Source organism: Centroberyx affinis, unplaced genomic scaffold (assembly GCF_046629955.1).
Source record: "Centroberyx affinis isolate AG114_WGS23_722 - 3 ecotype Tasmania unplaced genomic scaffold, CSIRO-AGI_Caff_v1 ptg003898l_1, whole genome shotgun sequence".
NCBI classification, from domain to species: domain Eukaryota; kingdom Metazoa; phylum Chordata; class Actinopteri; order Beryciformes; family Berycidae; genus Centroberyx; species Centroberyx affinis.
In genome coordinates this window covers 91,561-112,423 of record NW_027281736.1, presented here as the reverse complement: position 1 = coordinate 112,423, position 20,863 = coordinate 91,561, and the positions used below count along the sequence as shown (strand labels likewise).

Sequence of the window (20,863 nt, the reverse complement as noted above, 5' to 3'; positions counted from 1 at the left end):
ACATGTCAGTGCACAATTCACAGAAGACACACTTCACCCATTTCTCCCCAGGGACAGAGGAGGCAAAATCTTCACCACACACCAGGCAATCCTCAGAGGACTGATTCGTTTCATTTTCCTTTTCCTTTGAACTAAAGGTCTTTCTTGTGGCCTTGAGCGCCGGTTTTCTGCGTTTTCTCTTCCTCTTTTTCTATTGCCTGTTTGACTGGAGTGTCTGTCACGATGGCGCTTACCTTCCTCTTCCTTGCCTTGGCAACACTCTTCCGTTGTCCAGCCTTTGGGAAGGGCCTGACCTCAACAGGGCTGAATGCACGAGTGGGCACAGAGGGGCCTGGGGTGGGCACAGCAGGAGTGGGCTCAGAGGGGCCTGGAGTGGACACTAAGGCAGTGGTTGGTTCCGGCCTGTCACTTACAAAGGCTGCGGCAAAGTCATTTTCACTGAAGATTTCAGAATTGTAGGGCTTGTGCCTCTAAACCCTGACATGATATTTTCAGGGGTTGCCGACTGTGGCAAGGCTTTGCCAACAATGCCAGGTAGGTCATAGATAGATCGCATCCCGAGTGGGTAACATTATTGTAATCTATTGCAGTCTTATTTTGTAATCCAAACAGACCGGATTATTCATTGTGATGATGCAAGCATGCCCGTTTTATTACCTAATGTTATTGTTTTCAATTGCATTGTAAAGCCAAAGATTGAGTTCTCACAGGCTTTATTTTACCCGAGTCCGACCTTGCCCAAGAGGGGGAAAAGCATGTGATGGCATTTAGGCAACTGTCTGAATATTATTGATTTGAATAAAAAATAGCAAACGCAATGCACACATGTAAAAATGAGAATTATAATACTACTCCAAGTTTTTTTACCCACTGCATGGTCAGCTTTGCTGAAAAGGCAGAGGCTCTCTAGCCTTTTTGGCTAATTCTGACACATTGTAAATGCGCACTGTCCCTGTCAAATAAACTAAACTAAACTAAACTGACAGCACACAGTTTGGGAAACACTTGATCTTGACATCCAGCTAATGTTTTTGCATTATCTCTGTGCCTCCCCTGGGGGGCGCCAGACTAGGGGAGGCACGCCTCATACATTGAGAACCTCTGTGTCTATTGTTTTGTATGTAACCTGTTGATTTTGAGCTCATGCCTACAAGTTAAACTACTACTAAATGTCACATAATGGTAGTCTGTCTCATAGTCCCTGAATCATTACTTTGTAATTACTGTAGTTAACTAGTATGTAGTCCCTGAATTATGACTCTGTAATAATTGTAGTTAATTATGCAGTCTCTGAATTATTACTTTGTAATTATTACAAAATTGATGTATTTTGCAGTTAGGCTACAATGATTACTGGTAGGTTTTAATATTTTTTTTCAAGTGTCTTCTTTCCAGAAAATGCTGTTAAAGATGGCAGCCGCATTGCCCGTGCTGCTGGGCTTTGCAAAAAATTGGTGGGACATCTCTCCCATAGCTGGAAGCAGAAGATGGCACTGAAAGAAGCACAACAGGCGCACAACCTCCCAGAGCACTCACTCATCACAGAATGCCCAACCAGGTGGGGCTCAAGGCAAAAGATGATGGAGAGGGTCTTGGAGCAGCGGCGGGTCATATCTGATGTCCTCTTGGCAGACCGAAAAGCATCTGGTTCCCTCCTGGCAGGACCTGGATGTCTGTAAACCTGTCTATAAACCTGGCATTACACCCTTTGCAAGAATTTACTGATGCTCTTTTCCGGGAAAGCTATGTGAGTGTTTCATATGTGAAACCAGTCCTTCATCTCTTGAAGACATCAGTTCTTGCAGAAAAGTAAGATGACACCGATTTAACCAAGACCATTAAAGTGAAAATCCTGGATTACATGAATACAATGTATGATGACCCAGCAGCACAAGAACTTCTGGACACTGCATCCTTCCTACATCAGCAGCAAAAATGTACAAGACATCAAGACCAGGGTGATGTCAGAAATGAAAGAAACAGCACGGAAGGTAATTAGGTTATAAATTTTAATGACATGAGCACTGGTGGGATACAAGATGTCACATACTCTGCACCCTAACCATCTATGTCCTCTGCACCCTATCCTACTATGGCCCAATCCCAATGTCCACCCTATGGACTAAGGACTGAGCCCTCACAGACTTAACTGACGTCACCTGTGTGCGCAGCTGTAGCGCCTGAGAGCGAAAAAATGGTTTCTGAGGAATGGGACAGCACTTTGTGGCGTTGAGTTGCCATGACGACGTCAGATGTCGCTGTCTCCCGTTAATGAACCACTTTGTAATTTACTCTTTGCTTGTGTTTTTGTCTAAAGAGCATTATAGTTTTGTTTAGTTTTTTTATTGGGATGTATTGATATTAACGCCACAAACGCTATGAATTGTGGGCAAGTTCCTCAGAAAAGTCTGCCGACATGTGGACCGGCATACATTGGGACATTGGGATTGGGCCTATGTCCTCTGCACCCAAACCTCCTGGCACACTCTTTGCTTCAGGCAGTACAAGCTGTTCAATTGTCCGAGACCTCGGTTAACACAATCATTTACAACAGTGCTTAACCAATTAATGCACAATACATCGTGTTCATTTCTGCACAGCACGCTATGCAAACACACAATTTCCATTTCTACGTTGCAGTGTGTGCGCATTCACACATACCCATACAAATACACACACACACACACACACACACACACACAGCTCTTGCCTACAAACAGCCAAGGTCACTGTTCTTCTGTTACTCCTAGAAGAGTAAGATTTGCTGCTTTCAACAAGTTATTAGTAAGAAAAGTTGAGACAGCATGATGAAAAGTAAGTATTTTCCCAAAACAACATTTATAGATGTCCATGGCATGAGGCTGAGGAGAGCTGCTTTGCTTGAAGCTCATTGTTTGTGGTTGAGAAGATTGATCTCCCCGAATGAACGGTCCAAGGCACACTTCTTTGTGGAAAAGGTTAAAAAGCCTTTAAGCTATGCAGTCTTCATCAGGGCATATCTTTTGGGGAGATCTGCCTTCTTAACCACAAACAATGAGCTTCATTCCATCTTTTGCCTGCTGATACATTTATAGATGTGCTGAAACTGGCACTGATCATTTTAAAGACCAATTAACAGGGTTCCTACGCAGGTCTGGAAAAGCATTAAAAATTAATTTGATCATTTCCAGGTCTTGAATAGTTTGGGAATTTGAAAAAATGTCTGGAAAAGTATGGAAAATGTTGTGGTTCAGGTCCAATACACACATAATTCTAGCTTTTATGTTGTTGTAGAGCCACTTTGAGTCCACAGTTTTTGTTGATGTGAAGAATAATGTTCAGATAGAGGGATGCTCTTATTACCCAGCCGCTGTCAGCATGCATTATATCAAATACCCACCAAAATCAAATCCGGTCAAGAACATAGGGTCTGGGAAAAATATGGAATTTTAAAATGGAAACCGTGTAGGAACCCTGCCAATCATCTCACATGATCATATTGAACACCAGCCAAAATCTTCAAAACAAATCAAGGTCTGGAAAAAGTATGGAATTTTTTAATTGAAAATGTGTAGGAACCCTGAATTAAACTCTCCAAAGCACGTGCAACAATTTTGACTCTTAATTCTCCCTCTGTCTGTTCATAATTAATCTTTATTTACCGCACATTTTAATAACCTGCCCTTAGCACAAGTGTGATGATTCTACCACCTGCAAAGCAATGTCACTCACTTTTTCAGGAGAATGTAATTTGCTTCAGGACATTTACTTGGCAAAATTGAAACTGTCTTGGAGAAAGTTTCTTGTTTCCAGATTTTTTTTCTTCTTATGATTTCTTGAAAGAAGTCATATTGGCATGTATCAAGTGAAATTTATTGAAACCCGCAAGATTATCTGCCAGTGCAGTGAGATAATTTGACTGAAAGGTCTGGAAACACGTTAAAATCACTTCCAAGTGAGGTTCTTGTGGGAGTTTATCCTTGTTCTCATTGAGGGCCCACAGTTGAGCGGTGTTAGTTCCATTTATTGTTTTCATAATGTGGGCATTGTGAAGCCCTTTGAGAGTGATTGAGGGCTATAAAAATACACTTATCTGACTTAAAATATGCAATTTTTATGTACGGTTTGACCGATATCAGCCAGTCGTCCACCTTTGATATGATGGATATGATGCAGCTTGATTAAATTTTTATCCTACAATTGATCAATACTGTACTGGTTGTCTATGGGAAGAGTAAACAATAAAATAAGAATAAATTCTAGGGTAGCATTTCAACTTATTTCCATGACTAACAGCCACACAGTGTTTTCCTTGTGTTGCCTCAGTCAAGGTTATCTCTCTCTCAGGTCAGTCTGTGTGTGTAATGATGCTGTTTACAATCTACATACTAACCAGAAATCCCCCTCAGGAGATTAATAGTTAATAATTCTAACCGCATTGCCTAAATAGATGCACAAGGCATCTTCATACCGCTTCGGCAACCTGAACCGAACTGAATTGGTATTACTAACAATGCAAAACAAGTGAGCTTCATTCAAGTCCTCTTCATTCATGACATTTCACTGATGAATCTTTAAATGCCTGCAGTAGTTGCGTAGTAGTCGCTTTGATGAAGTGACAAAATCTTTTGGGAATTTTATAATAAAAAAGAGGCAGCAGCCCCCCAGCATAACGCAATGGAGAGACAGGGTAAAAAATGTCTTTATCATGGAGAAAATCACAGTAAGATTACAGTTGAAAACAGACAGGTTTGTTGAAAGATGGTCACCATTAATACAGGCAATGCCAGAACTTTAGTCACCTCTTTTTTCCTATTCTTACTTTTATTTGTTTCACTGTATTTATTTTTATTCTTATTTTTATTCCTATTACACCTGTTTTTTTTTTTTTCTTTCTTTCTCAGTTTTAAGCCACAAAGTATGTTGGGTCAGTACTACAGTTATTGTATTGTTAATTCATTGGTGGTACGAATGGTGCGGTATTTGATTTGTGCTGCCCATGTTTATGTATTATGAAAACTATTATTACCAATGAAGAAGAATTATTTCAGAACAATGTTCAGAACAGACATGAAAGGAATATAAGTTAAAACAAGTGTAATTGTATATGCATCTCCTCCAAGTTGTATGTTCTCTATATTATGTGTGGAATAAAAAATCAGTTCGAAAAAAAACAAAAAACAAAAAAGAGGCAGCAGCCCCCCGTGTGGGTGTGTATACCCATTCAGTACAGTGCAAAGTGTACACTGTAGTACCTGGTCCAGCACAGTATGGGTCTGGGTCGACTCTGCAATGGGAAAACAGCCATTTGCGACTTAATAATTCCAGTAGTAAGTCTAGTTTGACCATTCATCTTACATTGCCTAGGGCTCTTCCTGCTTTTGTTGAGTTCATATATAAAAACCAACCCTCAAAATAAAGCTTCCTTCATTCACTTTAAACTAAGGACTGACTGAATCTGTGTGGCTGACTGACTGACTTACTGTGTGAGAGAAATGGAAAAAAGGATTTGGTCTGTTGTGCAGAAACTGCACTAACCAGCTGACTGACTGTTTCTCTGACCAACCAACTGACCGCCTGGGTGGTTTTGTGAAACCACACCAAGAGCAAAAACCTCCAAACTCTCGCACCCAGAATTTACCTGGTAAAAAATACAGTAAAGGCCATTCTGTCATTCTGAATGGAGTTACCAGTAGCCGGCGAGGGGATTCACCTGGCTGCCCTCAGACCCCAACTTCCTCTATCAGTAACCAATGGGAAGCCGGCGTCAGGAGGGTTCGACGAGCCCGATTATTACCACCGTTACGTCGATGGGGGCAGCGTGGCATCCCTCGGACCCGACGGCCCGGTGGGCTACGAGACTCTGGATGCCCCGCCGCACTATGACTTCTACGCCAACACAGGGGTGTGGGGCAGACGGAGGCGCTTCAGACCCTCCCTGTTTCAGCTGCATGCCAACCCTGAGGTGAGGAATCTCTTAATACTTACAATACTTTTGTGAATTGATACATATAACATACACCTATACACATACACATATACATACATACTTATACATACACATAAACTACACTAGTGCAACACACAACTAACAAAACTTTATAGTCACAAAAATAACTCCTTCATTATTAAAGCTCCACAAGTAACTAAAGTAAGAAAATAAAGATATGCTGTAATTTACAAGAGAGCTAAATTACAAGAGGGAGTAATTCATTATGAAATAAGGTAATAATAAGGATAAGGATGTCAACATAATTATCAATTTGTACCAATTAAATATAGTCCAACATCCTTCCGATTGAGTCATAATTTATATTTGTTTGTATTTGTTTGTTTTTGTATATTTGCATCATCATGCTGGCTATGAAATATAGCCTATCCATTTAAATGTTATGTTATGTTATGGCAGTTTGAAATAACAAGTTCAGTTTTGCTTTGTTAGTGTCCATTGAGACTCTAATATCTTATATTTGAATGACATACAAACTTAGAAAACTATCATTGTAGTAGTACAGTAATAGTAATAGTAGAGTAAATCCAGGCAACTACGATTTTGGTGTGTCTGTGTTGGGATTTAAGTTCACATGGTAATTTATGTGTTGAATTCGTTTCATGAATATTGTTCTTGTTCTGAAAACAACAGGACATTTTCATTAGATCTTATGGATATAAATGTAATAATTCTGTTTAATATGAATTTTCATAGTATTTCAACAAAATCTCAAGGAAGAATTGAGCTTACTCCATGGGAAATGCAGAAGAAAATGCAGCTTGATCATAAAAAATGATCACTCAGTAAGAGAAATACCCCAACAGACCTCCATCTATGTCTCAATCTTTTAGGAGGACTCCAGCCCCCCTCCCTTGTATGAGGAGACAGCAGCTAGACAGACGGTAGGAGGAGAAAGCTCTGAGGAAGAGGAGGAGGAGGAGGAGAGGAAGGAGCCACCGCCTGAACCTACACGCTTCGGCTGGGTACAGGGAGTCATGGTGAGTAGGGTTCGACCGATATGGGTTTTTGAAGGCTGATACCCATGTTTTTGTATTGTAGCTGCCAATAGCTGCTATTCTACATCTTTGCATTTGGCCTGTACTGTACTACACTACACTACACTATGCTACACTGCTCTCTACTGTACTATAATATACTATACTGTACTACACTCTACTACACTACACTCTACTACACTACACTATACTGTACTATACTGTACTATAGTATACTATACTACACTACACTATTCTATACTGTACTGTACTACTATACTACTGTACTATACTATAGTATACTATCCTATACTGTACTATACTATGATAGTATACTGTACTGTACTATGCTATACTATACTATACTACACTACACTTAACTACACGACACTACACTATACTATACCATACTATACTATACTATACTATACTATACTCTACTATACTATACTATACTACACCGTACTGTACTGTACTATACTATACTATACTATACTATACTATACTATACTATGACCTGACTAAAAATAGATATAAAAAATGTTGTGCTTGCTTGGGTTGAAGTTGAACCTGCATATTCTAAGAGATGGACCATGGCCTCCTGCACATCATAATCTGTCAAATGCTTGCTGGGTTACATGAGATCTTGTGTATTGGTAAAGTCAGTAATTCTGCGTGTCTGTCTGTAGATCCGTTGCATGTTGAATATCTGGGGGGTGATCTTGTACCTGAGACTGCCCTGGATCACTGCTCAAGCTGGTATCGGTACGTCCAAGCAAAGCTATTCACTTTTACACCTATTTACTTTTCACTTGGTTGATCTGTTGTAGATCGTGTAACATGGCTGCTGGGCTTCGTTATAAATGTTCTCTCTATAGTTCTATGAGAGCTTCAGTCTAGCAATCTCTCTCTCTCTCTTGCTGTTTCTCTCTCTTTCTCTCTCTGTCTCTCTGTCAGGTCTGACCTGGGTGATTATTCTCCTGTCCTCTTGTATAACTGGGATCACTGGTCTCTCTACGTCGGCCATTGCTACCAATGGCAAAGTCAAAGGAGGTCTGTACGCACAACATGCAACAGTATTATTTTTGCACGCAGAAAAATGCATTTACTGTCCCCGTACATTCATAATTTACAGAAAAACATTAAAGTATTACAACCACGGCAGTCTAAATAACTGCGTAAATACATACAAATTCATATATTTACATGGTATGAGCACTGTCTCTCTTCCTCTGTGTTTTCTCTCTGCTTGTCTTTCACACACACACACACACACACACACACACACACTCTCTCCTCATGTCTTGCCTCCAGGTGGGACCTATTTCCTGATCAGTCGTAGCCTGGGTCCAGAGCTGGGTGGGTCCATCGGTCTAATCTTTGCCTTTGCCAATGCTGTGGCCGTGTCCATGCACACCGTGGGCTTTGCTGAAACTGTTCAAGAGCTCATGCATGTGAGTAGGACGGTGTGTGTATGTGTATATGTGTGTGTTTGTGTGTGTGGACCCAGTTAAACAATAAATTTCATGTCCAAAAGTCTTCAAATTGAAATGTCTTTGCCCTTCCTTCCTCAGGAGAATGGAGTTGCCATAGTGGACCCAATCAACGACATCCGCATCGTTGGCGTCATCACTGTCACATTTCTACTAGCGATCTCATTGGCTGGCATGGAGTGGGAGTCAAAGGTTAGCTCAACTGAGTGACCGTGGCAAACTGGCATGATGGGTTATGCGAAATTGTGAAAATATTTGCTATTTTAGAATGTAGAAATAAGGTTAATCTGATGCAGCTTTCTCTTCTCTATTGTGAAAATGTAAATTTATTGTTTGTGTCACTTACAGGCCACCACAGTTCAAGAGAACAGGAGAGTCCTGTTGATGATATTGCAATTCTTACTGGTCACTACGGTCACCTCGAGGTGCAAAACAAAATCACAAATCTGAAAACCAAATCATAAATCAAACATTTCAAAAAAAGAAAACACAAAAACAGAACAAAACCACGAATCAGAAAGCAAAACAACAAATAAGAAATCAAAACATTTCAAAAAACAAAATACAAAATCACAAAGCAAAACAACAAATCAGAGAACAACATGCAGCAATTCAGAAAAAACAACACAAAGTCATGAAGCAAAACAACCAATCACAAAACACAACAATTCAGAAAACACAGCTCAAAGTCAATAATCAAATTTTGTTTTGATTTCTTATTTGTTGTTTTGTTTTCGAATTGGTGGTTGTCTCGCGATTTTGTGTTTTTTTTTATGGTATTTTGATTTCTTATTTGCGGTTTTGTTTTCTGATTTGTGATTTTGTTTTGCACCTCAGGGCCACCGTAGCTCATCAATAGGGGTCATAGATTACTTCATGCCCATTTAAGTAACAAAGGGTCCTATGTTCCCCAGCTCAATCTGGGGAACATAGAAGCCTGGGAACATAGGACCCTTGGAGATTACATATATAGAACTGGGGAACATAGGACCCTGGGAACATAGATACGCTCCCGCATATAAATGTGTGTCACTGCATGCATATGTTTACATACGTGTTTGCATGTGAGTTTAAGTAATGCTGCTTTTATATACTGTATATGCCAATCTTCCAGATAGAGTTTCCAAATGTTCAAAATGGCCGCTGTGTGAATAACGTCAATAGTGTGTATTCTTGCATATAAATGTGTGTGACTGCATGCATATGTTTACGTACATACATACGCATGTGTGGGTGTTCCTCCCCCCAGGCCCAGGTTCTGTTCTTCCTGGTCATCATGGTGTCGTTCGCCAACTACGTCGTTGGAACCGCCATCCCTGCCTCGCCACAGAAACAAGCCAAGGGTTTCTTTAGCTACAAAGGTGACAATATCCCATCAGGGGTTCTTGAGAAATGGGCACGCAAAGTTCTTGTAAAATTCTAACCACTTTGATCATCACAATTTAGTTTATGTTCAACAAGGCAAGTCTATTCTCTGTGTGTTTTACCCCAGTTAATCAGGAATCACTGATCTTAATCTTCTCAAATTATACATGGAAATAAGCCATTGTGATATGATTGAAGTAGCAAAAGTTACTAATTACACTGATCTATTACTTCTTCTCAGTTCTCTAGTACAGTGATTCTCAACCTTTTTCATATCCCTTAATTTAGTCCACATTAGAGCCACGGACCCCCATTTGATGAGATTTTGTCTCTCGGAGAATATTTTTATTATTAGATATGATTTTTTTCAGAATTCCATGACTGTCTGTATTGTAGGCAGAGAGATAACAGTGAAACTATGATCAAAACAGTCATTCTTTTACATTCTCTAATTGTGTTAACTTCTTGTAAATTAAATAATGGTGAAGTTCAACAATTTATCAACTTGCTGGGGACCCCCTTGAGCCCTCTCAAGGACCCCTGGTGGTCCCTGGACCCCATGTTGAGAACCGCTACTCTAGTAAACTGACTACTCCTCCCCTCAATAGCGGATATCTTTGCTGCCAATTTTGTGCCGTGCTGGCGCGGGCCGGAGGGCAGCTTCTTTGGCATGTTCTCCATTTTCTTCCCCTCGGCCACGGGCATCCTGGCGGGCGCCAACATCTCCGGAGATCTGAAGGTATGTTACGTCTCTGTCTCGTGCTTTCTTTCTCTCTTTTCTATTTCTCTCCTTTTCCTTTTGTCCTCTGTGCGTTTCTCTCCCCCTAACCCTCTTCCCTCTTCTTTTGGAGTCCTAGATGAAAATGGCATGCATTGTACTCAACCATCAAATACAATTGAGTAAAATTAATTTTCATTTTGTGCAGATACAAGCACAAAACTTAAGTCATAATGAAACTGCATTTTAAAAGCATCTTGCTTCTGTAATTTGATCTATACTACCAGTCAAAAGTTTGGACACACCACATTTTTCCACATTTTAGAATAATAGTAAAGACATCAAAACTACGAAATAACACAAATGGAATGCAGCGACCAAAAAAGTGTTAAATCAAAACTATCTTATTTTTTAGATTCTTTACAGTAGCCGCCCTTTGCCTTGATGGAAAGGCAAAGGCTTAGGAAAGAAATTCATACATAGGATCAACTTCACTATTTATATTTGTCTAAAAAACACATATCAAGCATTTAAGCATAAACCTTTAGATCAAAATGGTTTTAAGAGAATGAAAAACATAGTACATTCAATCAGGTGGGTCCAAACTTTTGACAGGTAGTGTATTTAATGTTGAAATCACTCAAAAGTGTAAGCCATGAAATATAACTGCCTTTCTTTTAGGAAAAGAAAGGCAGTTATATTTCGTGAGAAGGGCGGAGAGGCGGGATCGTTAAAAATTCTGTGATGGTTTTATTGGGTGGAATTTTTATGTTCACCTGCTGGTACGGGATGACATAAACAAAGATACAACATTTTCCTTGAAGTAAAAGTAACAGGTTTTTGATATAAAAATACAAGGAAACATTAATTTTAAAAGGTTAAATAGGTGTACATTATGACATGGAAAATTAGCTACCAAGGTGAATTTTTTTTACTTTAATGTGTGGTTATTTAAAATGAAATTTGAAATTCAATTCACTGCTAAAAACGAGAGAGGAAGAAAGAGAGATAAAAAGAAAGACAAGCTCCATACGTTACCATGCAGTGACCTCATGAGTTAACCTCTCTCCCCCAGGATCCGGCAGTAGCCATCCCTAGAGGAACACTGATGGCTATATTCTGGACCACTCTGTCCTACCTCATCATCGCTGCTACTATTGGTATGTCCACCCCACTTACCTCATCAGGACTTTAAAATCCATTTATACATAAGGGGTCATTTATAGTGAGCTGGTCTTACTGGACTTCTTGACTGTGGAGTGATATGATTAGATGAGAAACAGTGGTCTGTTATAGATAAATAAATAAAAACCCTCAGGATGCATTCATTGGCCAATCGCAATTGAGTCTTTAACAAAGTCATGTAATAACAAAACAGATTGGGTTCATATGAAGCAAAAACCCTTCAAATCCAGGTGTAAATTCACATTGAAGATCCAATCACCCAAACCACCTCCAGAGGTGGTCAGAAACACATTTGGCCACTTTAACAACAGCAAAAGTAAGTGTAAATGCAAGGAGTCATCAATCCACATTAACAACAAATGTTAACACAATTTGTCTCCAGTCCACATATAGTACACTGATCTGACCAGGAAGCATTTGGCCACATTGATAACAATGTGTAAATGTAATGTGCCTGTAATGTAATGTAAATGTAATGTAATCCAGCTTAAACATATCTAGACACAATCTGGATATGGAAGACATTTTAATTGAGGAGGCTTTTGTGTTCTTATGGTGACATGCAGATATAAACATCATAGAAACTCCATTGCTGCGATTCCATGCCAGAAAGTCTACTGAAAATCTACTAATAAGCTGCATGAAAGAAATAAGTTTATTGGTACAATATGCATATGAGTTTGTGTGTATGTGCTCATGCATGCTTGTGTGTGTGTTGTTTCCCCCCAGGTGCCTGTGTGGTGCGGGACGCATCTGGCCTGGTAAACGACACTCTGTCCTCATCCACCAGTGATGATTGTGTTGGTTTGGCTTGTCATTATGGATGGGACTTCACTGACTGTATCAACAATAACACGTGCGCCTATGGCATCAGTAACTACTATCAGGTCACTGCAATGCATGCACACACACAAACGCATAAAAAAACAAGTGAAATGTGTTCATCTGACTTTTCTGACTTGAGTTCATTTTCTTTACTAGGGTTAGAGTTAGTTGGAGGGTTGTTGTTTCTCAATTTAAAGCGGCACTAAGCAAGTCCTCCCTACCCTATTTTCCCTATTTTTACCCTATTTTTCACCTTCTATAGAGTACAACAGGTGGTGACATCACCTGGCGCCAAAGATCAGCCAATAGCAGATGCCAATTTCAGTAGCATGCTTTTTACCATGAGATGTCAGGCTTTACACAGATTTGGGTTTGGGGTTTAGTTACTCTTTAAGAACAGTATATCAAAATTTCTCTCTGTCCAGAGGAATCTGGACTCACCAACAATGGCTGAACCTCTTCACCACCTCCACTTCCACTAGGCACTAAGAAGACATGTAGTTTACTGACGTCACCTTACAGGATTTGTAGCATATTGACGTCCCTCAAACTTTCAAAAACTAACGCAGTTACCACCTGCTGCCACTTGAGGCCGCCGAAAGTGTGAAGCTGCCTAGTGCAGCTTTCAGCTTTCCACCGAGTGATTAAAATCCAATCAGCGGTGTCTGAGATATCACATGGATGGACAAACAAATAATTTCATCATGGGTGACAGAAATCACCCAAATTAGTAAACAGTAAATTTCTCTCTCCAGACAATGAGCATGGTGTCAGGCTTTGCCCCCCTGATTACTGCTGGCATATTTGGAGCGACACTGTCCTCTGCTTTGGCCTGCCTGGTGTCTGCTCCTAAGGTGTTCCAGGTACACACACACACACACACATATGCACATGCCCTTACCCTAACCTAAACCTAATTCTAATCTTAATCCTAAACCCCAATCCTAATCCTAAAATAACCCCTTGAAGAAGTGAAGGCAGAACAAAATGAGATGTTTCAAATTTTTCTAACATTGTGAGGATATTGGGTCACCTTAAGTATAGAAATACAAGAGCACACCCACACACACACGCACACACATTCTTTGATTTATCGCTGAAACCTTCCATCTTGTCCATCCCCTGGTACCTAAAGACAACCTATAAGAAATAAAAGAACATGCAGCGGATATTCTTTCTCTCTCGTCATTTTCTCTCCCTTCATCTTGTAGTGTCTGTGTAAGGACAACCTCTATCCTCTCATCGGCTTCTTTGGGAAAGGTTATGGGAAGAACGACGAACCGCTCAGAGGCTACATCCTGACGTACATCATCGCTGTCTGCTTCATCCTGATTGGTGAGTAATCGCTAACCCCTACAGGTGACCAGTAGGAATTGCAAGGACATGGACAGAACTCATCTCCTACTTTGCAAGTCTTTGCCTTTTGTAGCTGACAAAGATACATAACACATCATTTTAGTTTAGTTTTCAACTGCATTAAATCACAGTTGAACCCTCTCTCTCAGTCTTAAATTATACTCTCTGTCCTTCTTGTCTTTCTTGTCTTTGTCCTCCTTTCCTCTCCGCCAGCGGAGCTGAACACCATCGCTCCCATCATCTCCAACTTCTTCCTCTGTTCCTACGCTCTCATCAACTTCAGCTGCTTCCACGCCTCTATCACCAACTCACCAGGTAGAAGGCTCAGAGACGACACATGTTGGTTTAATGGATGGACAGATGGATGGGATTAGTGGGTAGACGGATGGATGATAAATACATTACATGATTGGGTGGGAAAATACATGTATGGATAGATGGATGATTGCATAAATGCAAGAATCAGCAAATCAAATGTCGAAATTAAAATCCAACCGTTATGGGAAAAGATAAGGCATGGTTGATACAGAGTGAGTGTGGGCATTTGCATCTGTGTAAGTGTGTGTATATGTGTGTGTGCGTGCATGTGTGTTTGTGTGTATATCCCTATAGGTTGGCGCCCATCCTTCAGGTTCTACAATAAGTGGGCATCGTTGCTAGGCGCTGTGGTTTCCGTGGTAATCATGTTCCTTCTGACCTGGTGGGCAGCCCTCATCGCCATTGGCATTGTCCTGTTCCTTCTGGGATACGCACTCTATAAGAGGCCTGGTATATACACACACACACACACAGTACCAATTAAACATTGCTTCCACCTCCAGCTATGAAATGCAATTCCATAGCTCCTACACCATGATTGCCCTTTTAACTGCATAGACCGCAATAAGCCAGCTAACCGTCTCTACTGCTACTAACTGTGCTGCTTTGTTCTGTCATTAGCCGTGAACTGGGGCTCATCAGTGCAGGCAGGCTCCTACAACATGGCCCTGTCCTACTGTGTAGGCCTCAATCTGGTGGAGGACCACATCAAGAACTACCGGTGAGGGTTAGGCTCAGGACAGACTAGAATCCTTACTGATTCACCTTAACGCAGTGCATCACACACATAATGTGGGATTTTACCAACTTTTTGAAAGAGAATTTGGGTAAAGTGGGTGGATGGAAAGACCCGGTCAACATGGGCTGTACACTTTTCAGTAGAGCTAGAGGTGAGTGGGCTTCATCAGAAAAAAACGGTAGCTAGGTTAGTAACTTACATTCATTGTAGGACAGGGCTGTAGTCAAGAGTCCAAGTCAATTACGAGACCAGGTCGAGTCGAGTTTGAGTCAAGACCAGGTCCAAAGGGGGTCGAGACCAAGTCAAGACCAGGTCCAAAGGGGGTCGAGACCAAGTCAAGACCAGGTCCAAAGGGGGTCGAGACCAAGTCAAGGCCGAGACCAAAGCAAATCGAGTCGTATTCGAGACCAAGACCTAAATAGGCAATAAAGACAGTAAATTCCACCGGAACTTTCTCACCTCCGTCTTCCTTGCTACTGTCTAAAATAAAGAATAAAAATACTACAGGTCACATTGGACTCCCCTCTTTCATTCTTTCATTACAACTTCATGCATTCTTTAACACTTTCGAAAGTAGAATGAAAGTGGATGGAAAAGAAAGCCACTGTACCTGAAAGAGTGTGCGGTCTGTCCAAGAGTGCCTAGATTTCTCGAAAAGCCTCACTATATCCTGCACTCTTTCAGGCACAGTGGCTTTCTTTTCTACGTTTCTTCACAGTAGAAAGATTGTCTTCAAACTGGTTAATACATACAGTACATCTACTGATGGATCTTTACACATCATCACCAATATAATCTGGGATCACTGGGTGTTTTGTGTCTTTCAACGTCAGACACCCTCACCCAGGTGACCCTACAAGTACACCAGCTACCTTAGGTTTGATAACTATGAGCTTACTTGACTTGATTTGACCTGACTTGACTTTACAGTGGCCATTAGGGGGAATCATGAAACTTTTGTGAGGCTTTACATTACATTACTTTATGTTACATTATGCTACGTTACGTTAAATTGTGTTACGTTAAGTTGTGTTACACTAAGTTGTGTTACGTTAAGTTGTGTTACGTTACGCTATGTTACGCTGCAGTACATTGTGTTGCGTTCCGTTATGTTGCGTTACGCTGCGTTACTTTGTGTTACGTTGCGTTACGCTACACTACGTTACATTACGCTACCTTACGCCACGTTACATTAAGCGCTGTGTTACTTTACGTTATGTTGCGTTACTTTACGTTACTTTGTGTCACATTGCTTTACTTTGCATTACTTTACAATACTTTACATCACTTTACATTACTTGCAGACCCCAGTGCTTGGTGCTAACGGGTCCTCCCAGCAGTCGGCCAGCTCTGGTGGATTTCGTCAACTCTTTCACCAAGGGCCTCAGCCTCATGATGTGTGGCAATGTGGTCATTGTGAGTTCAGCTCACCGTGCACACACATACACACACACACACATACACATATACACTACTCTCACACAACTCTCACTACTGCCTGGAAAAAGAGTAAAGATGACATTTAGTCTATCATTGAATCAGCAGAATCACAAGACTGGAGAAAATTTTAAAAGGGAGGTAGTTTAGTTTTTCTGAAACTGACATGTCTCAGCTGTTAGAGCCTTTTCAGTAGGACAATAAAATCATTTCCCACTGTTCCCTGTATTTCTCAGGATGGCCCCTCCCCATCTGCGATGGAGATGGCGAGCAGCAATAGTCATGTTACCTGGCTGAACCAACGGAGGGTCAAGTCATTCTATCGAGGAGTGGTGGCTACAGACCAACGATCTGGAGTTAACATGCTGCTACAGGTCAGAGTTTGACCTATTCTATTCTATTCTCTTTCAGGAGGCAGGGTAAATTGAGTGTTATCAAGCCTTATGACTTCTCCTCTCTTCTCCTCATACTCTCGTCTTGTTGTGATGTTGTTCACTGTCCACCAGGGGGCAGGTTTGGGTCGTATCAGGCCTAATGTTTTGCTGATGGGCTTCAAGAAAGACTGGCGCAGAGACACACCTCAGGCTGCACACGACTACATAGGAACACTGCAGTGAGTACAGTGGGATTAAATTCACTTCATATTTTGTGTGTATGTATGTTTGAGGTAGGGTTTAAAACAACAAAGACATAATGCAACTTGCACAACAGGGAACACATTGCATTAGATGATCCTGCAATACCAGACAGCACAAAGTGTGTGGTTGTGCGTATGTGTGTGTGTGCACATATATTCATGCAGACGTGTGTGTGTTTCAGTGATGCATTCGACCTACAGTATGGGGTGTGTGTGCTGAGGATGAAGGAGGGACTGGATCTCTCTAGTCCATCTCAATCCCATGGTGAGAACATTATAACTGAGTAAATTCACAGTCAATTAATTTCCCAGAATCAACAAACTGACTACTGCTACTTCTGCTATATATCAGCCAGTTTCTTCAAAATTAACAAATCTGTTGTGAACAAGGATGATGCATTGCACATTTTGCATTCACAAGAGCATTTCTATTCCCCTTAATCCTTGTTAAAATTACCCACTGCAAGTATCTACACCATACAAGTCCATGTACAGAATATATTCCTATTTATTTGTTCCAGTCAACCCAGGCTTTGATGGAGGACCGGAGAGTGTGAACACTGTCTCTGTTCAAACCATCACTACATGTATGTATATGCATGATCATGAGATTAGGATTCATGTATTTTAATGTATTGTGGCAACTTCCATCTACAGCCAGTTAAACATCTCAAGTAAACTTAGACCAATTTTCCATCATGGGCAATAAAAATATATCTTTTTGTGTGGTTTATAAACTTGTTCACAGCTGATCACGTCTCCATGGCAACAGAGCCTCAGCCTGGTACTGTGTTTCAGAATAAACAAGGAAAGAAGACCATCGATGTATACTGGCTATCGGATGATGGAGGTCTGATCATCTGTCCATCCATCTATTCTATCAATCTATCTGCTACCTGCCTCCCTCAATGTGGGTCCGGCTTCCACCTTCAAGTGTGTGTGTGTGTGTGTGTGTCTCACCAGGTCTGACCCTGCTGCTGCCCTACCTGCTGACTCGGAGGAAGCGCTGGGCCAGGTGTAAGGTCAGGGTGTTTGTGGGAGGAGAAGCAAACAGCAAGGAGCAGCAGAGAGAGGAGTGAGCGCTTTGTACCTTTAATTCATTCAGTCACTCCCTCCTTTGTTCCTAGTGTTCATGTCGTCTGCACCAACCTCCCCCACTGCGGAGCGATAAGACGTCCTTCTTTCCTTGCTTCCTTGCTTCCTTGTTTTCCTTTCTCTCTCAGATGAAGACACTGCCTAGGTGTACTGCTACACTCCTCTGGCACCATTCATATTCCTAAGTCACCATGGAGGCTTCATAGTTGCATCACAAATCTCCTAAACACCAGATCAGTGATGATACAATCAGAGTGATGATACGATCAGATAATAATAATAATAATCTTTATTTATAGAGCACTTTTCAAAATCCACGTTACAAAGTGCTTCACAAAGGCAGCAAAATAAAACAGACAAGTCATAAAATCACCAGGTTTTAAAAGAAAACAGATAAAAACAATTTTGTGTATAAAAACCAATATAGTGTAGGAAAAGATAAGAATAGGAAAAGAAAAACTTTTTTTAAAGGAAATAAAAGACAGTTCAAAGGAAATTAATGATGGATGAGTGATGAACTCATCAGATGTATCAGTGATTAAATAATCGGTGTTCTTAATGCTGTGGCTTTTTTTTTTTATTATGGATAACCTTGTCAACCTCTGACCTCCCTTTGGAGGAGGCAAAAGAAAAGAGAATTTCCCCATGGAGCATCACATTGTTATTGCTACCTAATTTCTTGTGTGTGGTGTAAAGTCAGAGTGTTTTAACTGGGTGAGGCTCTGTTATAGTATAACTTTATGACTCAAACATCACATCTTTATCTCTTTCCAGGGTGTTGGCACTGATCAGGAAGTTCCGTCTTGGTTTCCATGATGTCCAAGTTCTTCCCGACATCTACCTGAAACCGCAGCCTGGGAAGTAAGGCTGCCAAAACTTGTTTGTGAGAAAGAACCAAATTGCAAAGACATCATTCCTATCACTTCAATTTTAAGTTAAATTGATTTCTTGACCCTGTAAATATACCCTTAGGATTTGGAATCAAGTCTCGATGTCCATTAGTTTCATAGTTATGGCTAAAAATGTATCAGTTGTTTTGTATCTGTCGACCAAATTACATGGAAAACATAAACTCATCAGAATATACATAAAACAAATAAACACAAACTTGACTTACATTATTACTGACTTTCAGCAATACCCATTTATCCCCATGTGTCTCTGTGCGCTCCAGTGTTCATCAGTTTGAGAATATGCTGGACCCCTTCCGGCGGGAGACCAACCCCAAGGAGGGCTCTGATTCTGGGCCACAGAGAGGACAGGAGCAGCCCTGGATGATCACTGACCAGGATCTGGAGAGGAACAGAGCCAAGGTCACTTATACAGGATACACACACACACACACACACACACACGCACGCTACTGCATGCTCAAATGCACACATTTGCATACAGCACTTCTAGCGTTTGGAAGAAAGAAATACGACCAACACTTCTCCCTCCCACCCTTTTCTTTCTATTTCCAACTTCCTAAAATCGTACACTTTCTCTGTGTAATTCAGTCTCTCCGTCAGATCCGTCTAAATGAGGTTCTGCAGGACTACTCCAGAGAAGCTGCCTTGATTGTTATGTAAGTGTTTCTTCTCTTGAGTGTATGGAAGTCCCTATGAGATAAGTAGACAGTGCAGAATAGCAGGGAAGGCCTTGGAAATACGTGGAATATCCTTATCCCACGCAGCAATATAGTATATAGTGTCTGCATATAGATAGTATATGCAGACCAAACACAATCAGTTTTGCGTCGCTTCGCTCTATCAAAAGTCGCCACTAGAGGGCGTTTGACCGAATGAGTCAAGAATTGGAACAAATTCTTGGTTTGTTCAACATTATTTGTTTAAATAGATCCATTTTGTATTTATTCATTTCATGGTACCCAAATAAAATCCATAATCATATGTCTGGAAATATAATCTTGAAATCATGCTTTACTCTAGTGAGCTAGATAGCTAGTAGCTACAGCTATTTGGATGTAATGGAGTTCGTAGGCTAGCTAGCTACGTGCTGTAAACAAAAAAATTACGTAGAATGGAATATCTTCCCGAACAAAATTATTATTTTTGGAGTGACAATAGGGTATAAAAACCAACATGGTGTCTAGCATAACATTGTGTCATGGATTCTCTCTTTCATTTTCCATTCAAACACAAAGTGGAACTAGGCAGAGAAATCGAATGACCGAGAGAATCTGAGAACTGGATTTTTGTCAGAATGTGATTTGTGGTTCTTGTGTTGGAAAAATTGTGCTCATTTGCATAATATTAAACTTTTTCAACTCGTGAAATCGCCTCTGGTGTGACTGTATGTCTGTATATCCTGTCTGTGACTATACGTGTCTGTGTGTGTGTGTGTGTGTGTGTGTGTGTGTGTGTGTGTCCTGACAGCACCATGCCAGTGGGGAGGAGAGGTGTGTGTCCCAGTACTCTCTACCTGGCCTGGCTGGACTTCCTGTCACGTGACCTGAGACCTCCAGTCCTATTGGTCAGAGGGAACCAGGAAAACGTTCTCACCTTCTACTGCCAATGAATTGTGTCATCAAGTCTCATTTAGAGATAGTGGATCACATTTATGACTCAATATACTCATGCATGTTTCATGTAATTTAATATGTTTTTTTCCCCTCTATTTCAGCATCTTTTAATGATTTTTCCACATTTTGTAAATACTGTAGAAGTGACCTTATGTAGGAATCGTTATCCAGTACAGATTTGATCTTTGATCCCTTGTTTATT

General features: G+C 40.8%; 1 protein-coding gene across 2 annotated transcripts; it reads left to right on the top strand.

Moving 5' to 3' along the window:
* The first annotated feature begins 5,659 nt into the window (after positions 1–5,659).
* On the top strand, positions 5,660–20,657 carry slc12a3 (solute carrier family 12 member 3). 2 transcript variants are annotated; one of them, XM_071541544.1, is made up of 26 exons: positions 5,660–5,944; positions 6,826–6,969; positions 7,656–7,731; positions 7,924–8,019; positions 8,281–8,420; positions 8,541–8,651; positions 9,709–9,820; positions 10,433–10,563; positions 11,618–11,702; positions 12,457–12,614; positions 13,308–13,415; positions 13,764–13,887; positions 14,122–14,223; positions 14,521–14,676; positions 14,848–14,947; positions 16,270–16,381; positions 16,639–16,776; positions 16,909–17,015; positions 17,222–17,304; positions 17,561–17,626; positions 17,788–17,889; positions 18,003–18,114; positions 18,909–18,995; positions 19,309–19,447; positions 19,637–19,704; positions 20,516–20,657. In XM_071541544.1, exons 1-26 carry the CDS (start codon positions 5,660–5,662, stop codon positions 20,655–20,657), a joined length of 3,084 nt encoding a protein of 1,027 aa, XP_071397645.1. The 2 variants fall into 2 exon arrangements, with proteins under 2 accessions (XP_071397645.1, XP_071397644.1); XM_071541543.1 differs by having other exon boundaries at positions 6,823–6,969.
* The last annotated feature ends 206 nt before the right edge of the window (positions 20,658–20,863 follow it).